The sequence below is a fragment of the Glycine soja genome, chromosome 13, assembly GCF_004193775.1.
Source record: "Glycine soja cultivar W05 chromosome 13, ASM419377v2, whole genome shotgun sequence".
NCBI lineage: Eukaryota > Viridiplantae > Streptophyta > Magnoliopsida > Fabales > Fabaceae > Glycine > Glycine soja.
In genome coordinates this window covers 14,075,143-14,090,008 of record NC_041014.1, presented here as the reverse complement: position 1 = coordinate 14,090,008, position 14,866 = coordinate 14,075,143, and the positions used below count along the sequence as shown (strand labels likewise).

The window sequence follows — 14,866 nt, the reverse complement described above, 5'->3', positions numbered from 1 at the left end:
TTTTAAGAAGCAGATAGAATTTGCTTCTTAAAATTATTTTATTTAAGCAGAAACAGTTTAGATAAACATACTTAAAAAAACAAAAAAGTTTCTTATTTTAATAAATAAGTTTAAACAGACTGACCCATTATGAAGTTGATTTACTATTTCATTAAACTGAAGTCCATGGCATTGTCAAATTGACTTGGGAGATGGCAACTTGATCTATCATGTTCTGGAGAGACCCTTTCGTGATGCTGTCTCAATGTTGTCAAGATTCTTACAATGTGCTGGAAGAATTAGATATATAGCCAGTTAGAAAGGCCATTGTTTCTAGTTATTCCAAAAATAAAAAATTCACATTTGGGTATACTTCAGGGCCTAGCGGATTGACCAAGAAACTGTCAAATTCTACTGCAAGCCTCAAAATCAGTAGATGAGTGTTGCTGACCGAAGGCATTAAATAACGTGCTTTGCATGATTTTATTTTTCATTTTCAACTAACTACTAATGCTTTCTTATTTTTACTATATTTCTTATTTTAAAGATTTCGTGAAAATCATAAGCCCAGGAAAAAAGAGGAGTTACAAAAGGACGTCTGAGGAAATGATTAAGTGAGATATCAGACTTAATAGTATTTTTTTAAACTGATTTTTAATCGTGGTGAATGACATGTAGTTGATCTAATCTAATGGGATAAGATTTTGTTGTTGTGAAAATAAAAAAATGCCAAAAACAAGATTGAAATGAAAAAAATATTATTGTTATGATCACTAATTTTAACAATGTGGAGGGAAACAATGTCTAACACCACCTTGTTTTCATTGGTAATACTAATACGTGCCTCTGTGGGGAAAAATAACACAAATTTGGCTAAAAGTGAACCGATACGGAAGAAGCATAAAATATTTTCTCACTGAGCATCTAAAGGAAAACTAAGCACTTGTAACATAAAAACTGATGTCTGATAAAAGCAAAATGTTATTTTGTTTAACTCAAATAAAGAGATGTGTTACCTCCCTATTTTCCATCATTTCTTGTCCACCAGCTAAACAAAAATGGAGAGGCTGCCATGATTTAGGGAACTAAAAAGGACAGACATTGCAGGGCATGTTTGGTTTAAAGTTTGTAAACATAAATTTGAATCAAAACTATGTTGGTAATTTAAGTTTGATAAAAACTGAGTTATTATAATGTAATTATGTTTGGATTTTTTTTTGAAAAATATGTTGGTAAAATGAAATTTGTTTGGATAAAACTAATTAAAAGTATTTTTACTTGATGTTGCTATTGGATAAATATTTCAAATGGAAAATGAGTTTTCAAAAGAAACCCCCAAATTACTTCTAATGAAACTCAGTTTGAAGTGAAAAGTTGGTCAAAAGATAACTTTTGAAGGCAACCAAACATGAAACATTATAGGGAATTGCTTGGGACACCCAACATTTTTGTTGGTACACCCAACAATTTATCAAAATACTGAAAATGCCCTTATGGATATTTTTAGTTATAAATAATAGATTAATTTTTTTATTTCTGCAGCACATTTTTTCGTAAAACTACAGTCTCTTAGTGTAACTTGCTTCCGTTAGCGTTCTTTTGTGAGTGTTTGTTGTCACCGGTGATGTACACATGTTGTTTACGGATATACGGTGAAGTTCAATGATTTTTCGTCGCTAGAGAAGAAGAGGTGCATATTTTTTTTTTCAAAATATACAAATTGACAATTCGTATGATTCATACAGATTGACAATTCGTATGCCCAACAGTTCAGAAAAAATGTCATTTTTACACTACCATCGTCGACAACAAACAACCAAAACTCAATGATTCAAACAAAACAATGCACAAATAAACCAAAAATGATAAAGAGAACAACTTATCTCGAAGGAGAATGGAAATGCGTCAAGCCAATGAACGGAGAAGAAGATGAGACACCACAGCAAAGAAGAAGAAGCTTGTTGCGTGAATGGAAGCAAGGAAGAACAGGGAATGAAGAAGAAACAAGGAAGAAGAATGTGTGAAAAAGGTGAGGCAACGAAGGAACAAGTGTGTGAAGAAGAAGCAACAACGAAGGAAGAGGTGACTCGTCCATACGAGTCACTTTTTTTATTTATAGAGAAAAGGTGAAGGGCATTTTAGCCCTTTCACCTTGGTTGTTGGGTATCCCAGCAAAAATGCTGGATGCCCAAAGCAACTACCAACATTATAAGTTTGAGGGTCCAAAAGCATGTTTGAATCCACCAAACGTGAATCAAACATACTCACAATTTACAAGCCGAATGAAGGTTTAGTTCCTAGGCTCTTGGATGTCACAGAAAGATGGTTGAAGCCCATCATTGATCTACATGGTCTAGAATGAAAGCGGGCACAATTGAGATAGATTTTAGTCAAATTGAACCAACAACTCAAACTTCAAAAAACCTTGCTTTAAGCTCGATCATTTTAGTTGAAATATTCCCTAATAGTGCATGAAACTACTTAAAAAGAATTTGATATTGAATCAAGATATTTCACATATCAGGCAAAGAGACTACACAACACAATAAAGTGTGTGTTTGAATAATGTCCAAAATCATGGTAGAGTATGATGAAGTGTGCCAACCTTGATTTTCATCAAATTTTGTATGTTAGGATTATTTTTAAAATCATGGTAGAATCATTTATGATGGACAAAAATCATAATAGAATTGAAGCAAGTAAGAATAGCTTCTACTTCTACCAAAATCAATTATACAATAATCAATTTTGTAAAATCAATTTCATTTAAAATCAATTTTGTCATCATCAATCCAAACACACATTAAATTGATAAAATGTAGCACAATATTAAGCACAAAGAGTAAGTAATTTTGACACCAAACTATAAACTTTCATATATCACAACCATTTTCTAAAGTAATAGTGGTTGAACATAGATAGTCATATCTATATATCAGTGGAAAATTAACTAAAATACATTTTTAGTTCTTTATGTTTTAGATTATATTTAATTTGCTCTTTTATGTTTTAAAGTTAATTTTTTTTATGTTTTTAAAGTGAGTTAAAATGATTATTTTGAAACAATAATCATTTCCAATTTTAGAACACAATGTGGAATCCTATTGTAACAATTAGAGAAGTAAAATTTATTTTATTATATTCATGCACATAAAAATTATAAAATCAAATTGACTTTTGAATAAGAAAAGGTGGTAAATATATTGAAAATTGAATCCAACAAAATATTTTTGAACCATCTAATATTTATTATGAATTTAATTATAATATAAATAAACGTTTATTTTGCGCATTATACATGATAAAATATTAATAATGAGATAAAATTGTAATTTTGATTGAAAATTCTATCCCATTCATTTTTTTGCCACTTCTAAAAATCCTCAATTTTTTTACAATATCATTACTCATATTTTAACTTACAAACTTTAATTAATCTTTTTTACTATTTACTTAATATTTAAGACTTTATAATAAAAATCTACTAAATTTTCATAAACCAAACATATTTTAAAGAAGTCATTAAAAAAAAAGTGATATATATTATATAAATTTTATATACATAACATTATAAGTACTGTAAAACTAAAATAATATAAATATAAAATGTATAACACTAAAATAATATAATTATTAATATAAAATTTATGGTTGGATTTGATTTTACATATCAAATCAATTGATTTTAAAAAAATCCAAATAAACTAAAAAGAAATAAGTTGGTTTGATTTTTGATTTTTTTTAATGATATTTGATTTTTATTTTGAATTTATTTAAATTTTAACACCGTGACGTCGTTTTGCACTTTGGGGTCTGAACTCTGAACCGAGACGCTGCTCTTTCTAACTTTCCTTTCCCGATCTCCGGCCATACCCCATGCCGCACGCAGGTAATTCTCTCTCTGGTCTCTGCCACTCACTCCTTCTCAACTCTCTAATTAAATCTCAGTTTTTTTTTCTTTCCTGATTCTAAAATCAGAAAATAAATAAATAAATCGCTTACGGATGCTACTGATTTTGTGAATCCTGAATGCTGTTCTTTTTCTTTTGAATTTGTCAATTAGATTAGGGAATCGAACTTGTGAATGGAACTGAGTTGATTTTCTAAGATGGAAAAGGAAAATAAGGTGAAGGACACTGCAAGTGATGACGATGATTGTTGGTGGTGGTTGGTTCAGAAAGGAACAACAGCTGTATTCATCACTGTTGGGTTGTTTGCATTGTTGGTCCGTGTGGCTGTGTCACTGCACCCTTACTCCGGCGCTGGCAACCCTCCGAAATTTGGGGACTATGAGGCTCAGAGACATTGGATGGAGATCACCATTAACCTTCCAATTAAGGAATGGTATAGGAACAGCTCCAACAATGATTTGAGATATTGGGGACTTGACTACCCGCCTCTGACTGCGTACCAGAGTTTCATCCATGGGCTTTTTCTTAAATTCTTCCACCCTGACTCCGTTGCTCCTTTCGCTTCCAGAGGTCATGAGTCCTATCTTGGGTGAGCATTTTACCCATTTTCGATTCCTAATTTAACAGATACTGTAAAATGTTTAGGTCTTTGGAATTTGGGAATGTACCTCACTTGCAGTGTAGTCTCAATTTAAATCATGTTTACGTTTCAGTGTTTGAATTACTTAAATGACAAAATTTAGATTTAGTTCCTTTGGTGATATTTTCCTATCAGAATTGGAGGGTCACTTCAATATTCTGCATAATAAGGGTTTGCTTAAAGGTCAGCATAGGGTACCTAAGTGAAATACAAATTCTATTCGAAGAACAACACTAAAAGTATCTAAGGAACTGTATCTAAGTTTGGTACTTATTCATACTCGTTTACGTTAGTCTTTAGTAGAGGCAGCTTAAGGATAATGCAGGACACATTTGAATAATTTAAGTTCTCTTGTTCTGTAATTTAAATCAACAAGTGAATTACAATTGGGCACATTTTTAGGGACCCAAACGACAGTTTATCCATTTAGATTTTAGAATCCTATTGATGGATACGATTCTCTTGCTTTCAATTTAGTTGCTGAGTAGTGAGTATTTTAACTTTGTTATTATTATTTTTATTTTAAACTGTTGCTTACTTCTGCAGAAAACTACTCATGAGGTGGACAGTGTTATCATCTGATGCCCTGATATTCTTTCCAGCTGCCCTGTACTTTATTATTGTTTATTACAATCAATCTTCAAGGACCCGTAAAAGTGAATTAGCATGGCATACTGCTGTGCTATTGTTAAGCCCATGTTTGATCTTAATTGATCATGGCCATTTTCAGGTTTCTATAGAAAATTCTTATGTTGGTTTTGTTCAATGCCTTTGATTCTTTACATATTTTTCAGTCGCAGGTTTGGTAGTGTCTTAATTTTGAATATAGCATTTCGTTGCATTTCAGTACAACTGCATCAGCTTGGGCTTTACCATTGGTGCTGTTGCTGCTATCCTCTCTGGGAATGATCTTGTGGCTTCTGTTCTTTATTGTCTAGCTCTAAATCATAAACAGGTTAGTCTCCTTCATCACTGCATAGGTCTATTTTTCATTTGTTTTATTACTTCGACCTATTTTTACATGGTCTATGTAGTCATACATATATGATTACTCAACCTTACCCAAGAGGAGATATCATTCAAATTTTGCGTGTGTTTGGTTATATTGTTAAATTTGTTAGCAAGGTTTTTCCTCTTACAGACAACTTTATCTGGTAGATGCTTCATTCATTTTCTTGTATTATTTCTGGTATTGGTGTTAAATTGGGATGTCAATTGGTTGGATCTTGTACATTATTTTTCCCTTGTCATGGTTGATTCTTGTAATTTGTTTATTAATTTATATATGACTATATCCTAAGTTTTATCCTGAATATAGCCTATACACTAGTTGAATAAAATGAAATTTCCAAATATTTTATAAGGTCAATTTAATGACTTTGCTATTATGTTGTGTAGATTAAAGTGAATAAGTGACTATTTTTTGGTTGTGTAGTTGAATATGATCTTTAGTTGATAGAACCATATAGTTGCCTGGGAAATAACAAATGAAAGTAAAGTTTAAATACTTTTTCAGTCTTTGCAGTTTAGTGTTTTTTTGCTTGTCGTCCTTATAGCACTTTAGATAACATTTTTTTCACTGTTCAAAGCGCTATCTAAAGTGCTTTAAGGACTAAAAGCGAAACAAACATAATTTGCAAGGACAGAAAACAAAAAAAATACTAAATTGCAGAGAGTAAATAGTTATTTAAGCGTAAAAGTAATGGTTTAGGTAGTTGTGCCAGTTGATAAGCTAAGGACATAATGTACTATATCTGAAGTCAATTACATGCACTCATTTTTTTCTTTTTATTTTGCTTTACTATCCTTCAGGGAATGGTAACTATTTTATGAATATTTTTCCAGATGAGTGCATATTTTGCACCTTCTTTTTTCAGCCATCTCCTTGGCAAATGCTTGAGACGTAAATATCCAATCCTTGAGGTGTCAAAACTGGGGTTGTTGGTTTTAGGAACATTTGCAGCCGTGTGGTGGCCTTATCTTTATTCAACACAATCCATTTTGGAGGTAACAATGTTGTCATTGCCTGCTACATAGTGCATTTTATTATTAATTTCTCAGTTGTTTTATAGTATTGTCCATATTTGGAAGCTGTTAATATTACCTTTACTGTTGTGCTTCCCTTCAACATAGAGGTTTTATAATTTTAACCTTTGTTCAATCTTCATTTGGTCATCCAGAAATAAATAGTGCAATTTTGTTGTCAAAATATATGCTGTTTCTTCCTTTTGTTTATGTTATTCATCCCACTTGCATGAAATCCAGCTTGGGCTATATTAAATGCCTTATGATTGGGTTTTATCTTGAAGGCTACTATTAATCAATTTTGTATTTTTAGTGTTAGAAAGCTTTGTAATGATGATAATAGGTAATTGGATACTTTGTTTGCGCCACAAGTGACAAATATGACACAATCAAGTAGACTGTATGATTGTGTTCTCCAATCTATCTTGTGGGACCATATGATCTTGACTTCAAGTGGGTATGTTCCTGATTATGCCACATGGTTGTGGCATGTGTGTGACTTGTGGTATCAAAGAACTATTCTAAATAATTATTTTGTTTTCTGATTTGCATTTGAAATTCTAGATATTTATTATTTAGTAATAGTATTTGTCCTTTGTGCAGTCCACTGAGTAGTCAGTATACTAATTAATAATCATCTTGGTTCAGTTAATGATGCAGTCCAAGTTGCATGTGTACAAAAATAGTAAGAGTTGGACCTAAGTTATTGAACAAGTAACACAAAAGCCTTGTATATGTCTATAAGGGATGTTTCTTTTCATTTTGGAGCATAAATGAAGTATGTATATGTCATTAGGTGAATCTTTCAAACAAAGGAGCAGATTTATAAAATTTATCGTTGAAGGAGGTGATTGGACGATACTGTCTGTATCGTCCAGTCTAGTCCTCTATGTTGGAATCTATCTTCTCTCCGATGGAGCATCCAATCATGTCTAACAATGTATCACCTAGTCTGTTTAGTTAGTTAGAAAGTGCTAAAACCCATACATTGTAATTTCATTTTGTTCTCATCTTCAATAACAACGACACCCCTTTTCTTCACGTGTTATGATTGTTGGTTTTCTTCTTCCCTAATCTGAATTTGTATTTCTCAGTCTTAAACCCTACAAATTGGTATCTAGAGCTTTGGTTCAGATCAATTCTATATCTGTTTTGTGGTGGGTCTTAATCATCAAAGATCAACCATTCTGTTTTTGTTCGTGTTGAGTCTTCAAGATTCGATCAAGAAGATGGTCAACACAATCAAGATTGAGAAATTCGTAGGGAAGAACAACTTCAACCTTTGGTGCATCAAGATGCGTGCCTTATTGAAAGAACAAGGGATCTGTGAACCTCTCTCTGGCCAACCGATGAAGATTGATAAGTCCGTTTTTGAGCAACAAGAAGAAAAAGCGCATTCACTAATACTTTTGTCGTTGTTTAATAAAGTTCTTTATTAAGTTTTTGAAGGAAAAACCGCTTCTACGTTATGGCTCAAGTTGAAGAAACTCTTCATGATGAAATTAATTTGCAACAAGTTATTGTTGAAACGACATCTGTTTGACCTCCGTGAAGGAAGGTACGCCTTTGAAAGATCATCTGGACGAGTTAAACTCTGTCTTGTTGGAGCTTAGTGGCATTGATTCCAAATTAGAAGATGGAGATCTTGCAATGATTTTGTTAGCCTCTCTCCCCCCTTCATACAAGAATTTTGTTTATTCTCTAAGTGTTGTAAAGGATTGCATTATGCTTGAGAAAGTCAAGTCCAATCTTTATTCAAGAGAGCTTCGACACAAAGCTTTTGGAAATGGTGATGATGCCTTTGCCTCTGGATTATCATTAACAAATTCTGCAAAAAGGACCGAAAAAGAAGAAAGACAAAGGATTCAAGAAGGGCAAAGTTGATTTAAAGGATATTTGTAATTACTACAAAGAACCTGGTCATTGGAAGAAAGATTGTCCTAAGAAAATCAAGGAAGATTCTATTGCAGCCATTGTTCAAAGTGATTTCTCATTAGAAGATAATTTGGTACTCTCGGTTGTTGATCAACAACAACATCACTTTGAACAATGAGTATTGGACTTAGGTTGTTCTTATGATATGAGTCCACACCGAAATTGGTTTGTGATAAATGAGAAGAAATCTGGTTGTAATGTTCTGATGGGTGGCAATGCTCCTTGCAAGATAGTTGGGATAGGTTCTATACAAATCAAAGTGCATGATGAAATTGTTAGAACCTTAACCAATGTTTGCCATGTTCCAGAGCTTAAGAAGAATCTAATCTATGTGGGAGCCATGGATTCAAAAGGTTTTACTTGTTGTGTTGAAGGTGGAGTGATGCAAATCAAGGGGAAAGGTAGGTATGGTATAATGAAGAGAACCAAGCAAGGAAATTTGTATATCTTGCAAGGTTCCACTGTGATAGACTTTCAACTGTTTCACAAGTTGGAAGTCCCGTGTCCAATGATAATTCTCTGTGGCATATGCGTCTAGGCCACATAAGTGAAGAGACCGGAAATTTTGAGCAAACAAAGAATACTTGAAAATCACAAGGTGAAATCTCTTCAATTTTGTGAGCACTACTATGTTTATGGGAAGCAACACATGACAAAATTTCCAAAGATAGTGAACACTACAAAGGCCACATTGGACTGTGTCCATTCTGATTGTCGGGGGCCTTCGAGAGTTCCATCCCTATGAGAAGCAAGGTACTTCTTCTTTATCATCGATGATTACTCAAGGATGACATGAGTATTCATGATGAAGCATATATCTGAAGCCTTCAAATGTTTTAAGCATTGAACACCACTCATGCAGAATCAAACAAGAAAGTAAGTCAAGCGTTTGGGGACAGACAATGGCTTGAAATTCTGTTCCGCAGAATTCAATGAATTCTGTAAGGAAGAAGACATTGCTAGACAACACATTGTTCGACATACTTCTCAACAAAATGGAGTAGCTGAAAGAATGAATAGGACCTTATTGGAAAGGGCTAGATGTATGCTATCAAACTCAGGGTTGAATAGAGGTTTTTGAGTTGAGGCAGTCAGCACAACCTGCTACTTGGTGAATCGCTCTCCGTCCACTGCCATAGATTTTAAAACCCCTATTGAGATATGGTCTAATAAACTGGCTGATTACTCAATGCTAAAAGTGTTTGGATGTCCAACATACTATGATGTAAATGAAGGTAAGTTAGAGCCTAGAGCTAAGAAGTGTGCCTTTATGGGCTTTGGAAATGGAGTTAAAAGGATTCCAAATCTGGTCTCCGTCAAAAAGAAAGGTCATTATGAGTAGAGATATCACTTTTGATGAACTCTCTATACTGCATTCTAAGTCTGTGGAAGATTCAAGCAAGACAACTAATGTCACTAAGCAGGTGGAGTTTGAGAGCACCACAATAAAAAAATTTAGTGATTAGGAGCACTTTAAAGCGCTTGATGATATTGAAAAATATCATCAGGCACAACCCCAACAACATCAATCTGAATCAATGGATAAGTTTGACTAGACGAGTTAGAACCTTACGAGGAAGCCTAAGACTAATGCTGTTAGGAAGTCTCATAGGCAAATCAAAGCACTAGAAAGATATGGCTTTGATGATAGCGTCTCCTATGGACTACAATGAAATTTTCTCTCCAATCGTCAGACACACGTCCATTCATGTTTTACTAGCTCTTGTTGCAACTATGGATATTGAGCTAGACCAACTTGATGTGAAAACAACTTTTCTCCATGGAAATTGGAGGAAGATATTCTGATGAAACAACCAGGAGGTTTTAAGGTGCAAAGAAAGGAAGATTCTGTCTGTAGGTTGAAAAGGTCTCTCTATGGGCTGAAACAATCTCCAAGACAGTGGCACAAGAGATTCGATTAGTTCATCACCTCTCATGGGTACAACAAAAGTCCATACAATTAATGTGTTTATCATAGTAAGGTGGATGATGGTGCATACATCTATCATAAACTGAAGCCACTACTTAGTAGTGAATTTGAGATGAAAGATATGGGAGCAACTAAAAAGATTTTGGACGTGAAAACCTGGAGGGATTGTGCTCAAAATAAGCTCTTCTTAGGTCAGAAGGAATACATTCAGAAAGTGTTGAATCACTTTGGGATGGCAACAACAAAACCAGTATGTACTCTTTTGACATTGTCCATTCATCTCTCTGAACTCAATACTACTCAATTAGAATCAGAAAAGGAATACATGTCTTGTGTTCCTTATGCTAGTGTAGTTGGAAGTCTAATGTATGCCATGGTATGTACAAGACCAGATTTAGCACAAGCTATCAGTGTAGTAAGTATATGGGTAAACCTGGTTAGGAATATTGACAAATAGTTAAACGAATATTAAGGTACATTAAGGGTACAACTGATATTGGACTCATCCACTAAGGAGACACATCTTGTGCACTTGCTGGTTATTCAGATTCTGACTATGCTGCAGATTTGGATGCAAGGCGATTTGTGACAGGTTATGCTTTCACAATTGGCAATTCCCTTGTTAGTTGGAAAGCTACACTTCAGCCCATAGTTGCTTTGTCAACAATAGAGGGAGAATATATGGCTTTGGCAGAAGCAATGAAGGAAGAAATCTGGTTAAAGGGTCTTATCAGTGATCTTGGGTTTTCACAGGATAAAGTTATCATTTTCTGCGACAGTCTGAGTGCAATCTGCTTTGCCAAAGATCAAGTCCATCATGAAAGGACTAAACACATTGACGTTCGATATCATTTCATTTGTATTGAGAAGAGGATTGAAGTCCAGAGAGTTGATACAAGAGAAAACCCAGATTGAAGTCCGATATCGTGAAGCCTGTTCCTAGAAGCAAATTTATGCATTGCCTGGATCTGCTCAATGTAGATTGCTGGAAATAACTCTGTATATCTGATTCAGAATTGTTAATGAACCAAGGTGGATATTGTTGAAGGAGGTGACTGGGCGACATTGTCTGTAGCGTCCAGTCTAATCCTCTATGCTGGAATCTGTCTTTTGTCCTATGGAGCATCCAATCATGTCTAACAATGTATCGTCCAGTCTGTTTAGTTAGTTAGAAGGTTCAGTTAACAAGTTCTGTTTGTAACTGATTTTTGTTATTTCTGTTTCAGTTTGTTATACTCCTATATAAGGGAGTTAATCAGAAGGGTTAAGCGTGACGCTGTGACGAGTGTGCTAAAATCCACACATTGTAATTTCATTGTTCTGACTTCAATAATAGTGATACCCCTTTTCTTCGTGTGTTATGATTGTCCATTTTCTTCTTCCCTAATCTGAATTTGTATTTCTCAGTCTTAAACCCAATATTTATAGATTATAATCTCTACATTGAACACTTAGTCCTCAAATGCATAACTCATATCCGGCTATGTCTCCAATTTTGTGTAAGGTATTATAGGAGTTTGGAGCTACCAAATCAAGTTATCATCCTCTTTTGTGTTGAGTTTGAGTCTGCTAGATAGTTGACAAGACAGTTGTTTGATGAACATTGAATTTGTCCTCCCACTGGGATCACAACATTTTTTTCTCTTCTGATTATCATGATTTTGGGAAAATGAGTTGAATGTTTATTTTGTTGCTATTTTTTTCTCTTCTGATTAACATTGAATTCGTATTTCTGGCAATGAACTATCTTTTTGGGCTTGAGGTTTATTTTGTTGGAGCAAATTGCTAGAATTTTCGGCCACTGGTCTTTGGATGTGATTTTTCTTTCGGATAAGAATCATGTTTATAAGAGATTAGTATTTTACTCTCTAAGTGTTTTTTACTTAGTTTTCTGTTAGACAGTTGTAAGGTTAGTTTTCTGTTAGATAGTTGTAAGGTTAGTTTTCTGTTAGACAGTTGTAAGTACAACTATCAACAGCTTTATCATTCTGTTATGCAACTGCCTATATCTACTGCTTCATTCCCCAACCTATAGTTGGGTTGAATCCTCATCAATACAGAAACATTTTCCTCTCTCTCTTTCTCTCTTCTCCCTAAATCTCTTTAATGTGATACTTTTTCTTGCTTCCTTGTGGCTCATGCCCCTCCTTTTTAAAGTTGTGTTTCTGTTATACGAGGTCATTTAATAGTTTCTTTGAATTTTGATTTGTTTATTATTGTTCCCTTTTCATTGCTGTTGGGAGGATTCCTGATCCTCCTGCTCTGTATGTAGATGCAGTGATAGTTTAAACATCATTATGCATCATGGTTGTTAATAAAATAATGTTTTCTGCTTCCTTCATTGTATTCTTTATTGGAAAACTTGCAACTAATTACTAAATGATTAAAAACTATAATTTCGTTTCAACAAGTTATTCAATTTAGTGAAAGAATTTCACTATCATTCCTGAATGCCAGGCATTCTAATGTTGCTTTGTCTTACCTTTCTTCCAAAATTAAAACTTGTGTTCCTTTAATGTAGATATGGAAGTAGTATAAGTTTAAGCCTAGCCGTAGAGATTGATACATTAAATTAAACAATAGAGATGCCTTCTTAAAACTATTTTCTGATCCTCTCAAAACCCTTCTTATTTGTATGTGGCACTTGTAACAGGTCCTCTCCCGTCTTGCTCCATTTGAAAGGGGAATATTTGAGGATTATGTGGCCAACTTTTGGTGTGCCTCTTCAATTCTCATCAAGTGGAAGAGATTATTTACAACAGAGTCTCTGAAGCTTCTCAGCCTCACTGCAACAGTTATAACCTGTCTTCCTTCAATGGTTCAACAAATAAAGTCTCCTAGCAAAAGAGGTTTCCTTTATGCGCTGCTGAACAGTTCTTTCTCATTTTACTTGTTTTCTTTTCAAGGTTGGTAGTGTTTTTTTTCTTTCATATTCCAGAATTGTGATAATTTTGTAAGGAAAATCTTGTGAGAAATTGTTTGTTCTCCTTTTTTGCTCTTACAGTGCATGAGAAGTCTATTTTGCTGCCACTTCTTCCAGCAACCCTGCTGGCTGTTGAAGAGCCTTTTATTTTTAGGTGGTTCACGCAATTTGCCATGCTCTCCATGTTTCCTCTGATATGTCGCGACAACTTGGTTGTTCCATATTTGGCTTTACTTGCTCTCTTTGTCCTGATAATGAATGCACCTGGCCAACACCGAGTTAGAGAGAGTAATTATTTGGGCTCGGCAACCATGTTCCTTATTTTATGTTGCTATTTTGTTCTTCACATAGTTTACTTGACCATGCATCCTCCTGAGAAGTATCCTTTCCTTTTTGAAGCAATAATTATGAATCTGTGCTTCTCTCAGTTTGTTCTTGTAACTCTTGGCTGCAATATAAAGCAGTGGCTGTTAAATAGACCTGCCAAATTAGAAGAAACAGAAAAGAAGCAAATTTGACATTGGTTTCACTTTTTTAAAGTTGGATGGGTTGTTCTTGTTTGACAGTTGGAAGCGGATGTGACATTTTTTATGCATTTGAGCGATGATTTATAGAAAGGGAATTGATTGAGAGCTTGAGCTGCATTGACCTCAACTGTAATGATTTTATAATCTTTAGTCTTTAGTGTTCGCTGCTCTCGTTGGTTGATTGTTCTATTTCCGTCACCAAATTTACTTGGATTTAGATTTTATTGGTGCTACAGAAAAACCTTTTATATGTATATCGCTCTGCCATTATCTATTGATAAGCATGCACAATTAAGCTACACTATCTGCTCTAATGTATTCTTCTGTGCAGGCTGGTGGAGATTACTATTTTTAAAATCACCATAGGAAAAAGTAAATTTAACACGAGTACATAGTCAACTGCAAGTCAATACTAAATTGCTTATTCGTGCCATTTCATTGACCATTTTCAAACATAAACCAAAAGTTAATAATTTTGAAATATATTTATTTATAATAAAAATAAATTAGAATAACTTTGTACATAAGAAGGGAACTTAAATAATTTCAAATTATGGGTACCCATGGGCACTAGTACCTTATTATTTGCTCTTGTCCTATTAGTAAGCATATACTCATTAAATTATTCACTCTCAACCAGCAGAGTTTTACCCGCATTTCCGTCTGTAAATATAGGAGGTTTATCTTCGTAAAAGAGAAAAATGGACTGACTTGATAGCAAATTATTATAAGATTTTACGATTTTTAATTTTCTTAAGGAAGAAATAAATAATTGTAGGGAAAATAATGGATAGAATAAATTTGAATTTGGATTATAATGGATCGAATAAAAATAATCCATTAATATATTTGAATCCATTAAATTTTTCTTCAAAAATCCGATACATCCATGATCTATTTGATAAAAATTCATCAAATGCATTAATAACAATTTTTTATGAAAGGATATCCAATCCATCCACAAAAAGTAATATAATTTAAAAATTAATTATTTTT

The 14,866-nt window shown here is 33.8% G+C and overlaps 1 protein-coding gene across 1 annotated transcript; it reads left to right on the top strand.

The window, feature by feature from the left end:
- Positions 1 to 3,777: 3,777 nt before the first annotated feature.
- LOC114382520 (probable dolichyl pyrophosphate Man9GlcNAc2 alpha-1,3-glucosyltransferase) lies at positions 3,778 to 14,171 on the top strand. Its single transcript, XM_028341998.1, has 7 exons — positions 3,778 to 3,868; positions 4,043 to 4,479; positions 5,077 to 5,260; positions 5,378 to 5,485; positions 6,376 to 6,537; positions 13,074 to 13,326; positions 13,425 to 14,171. The coding sequence occupies exons 2-7, from the start codon at positions 4,088 to 4,090 to the stop codon at positions 13,859 to 13,861; spliced, it is 1,536 nt and encodes a 511-aa protein (XP_028197799.1). The 5' UTR covers positions 3,778 to 3,868; positions 4,043 to 4,087; the 3' UTR covers positions 13,862 to 14,171.
- Positions 14,172 to 14,866: the final 695 nt, after the last annotated feature.

Bases quoted from the DNA above. Each gene is read 5' to 3' on its own strand.
- LOC114382520 (XM_028341998.1), top strand. From the start codon at position 4,088: ATGGAAAAGGAAAATAAGGTGAAGGACACTGCAAGTGATGACGATGAT. The intron at 4,480-5,076 runs GTGAGCATTTTA...TTACTTCTGCAG, and splicing joins GGTCATGAGTCCTATCTTGG to AAAACTACTCATGAGGTGGA. The intron at 6,538-13,073 runs GTAACAATGTTG...CACTTGTAACAG, and splicing joins CAACACAATCCATTTTGGAG to GTCCTCTCCCGTCTTGCTCC.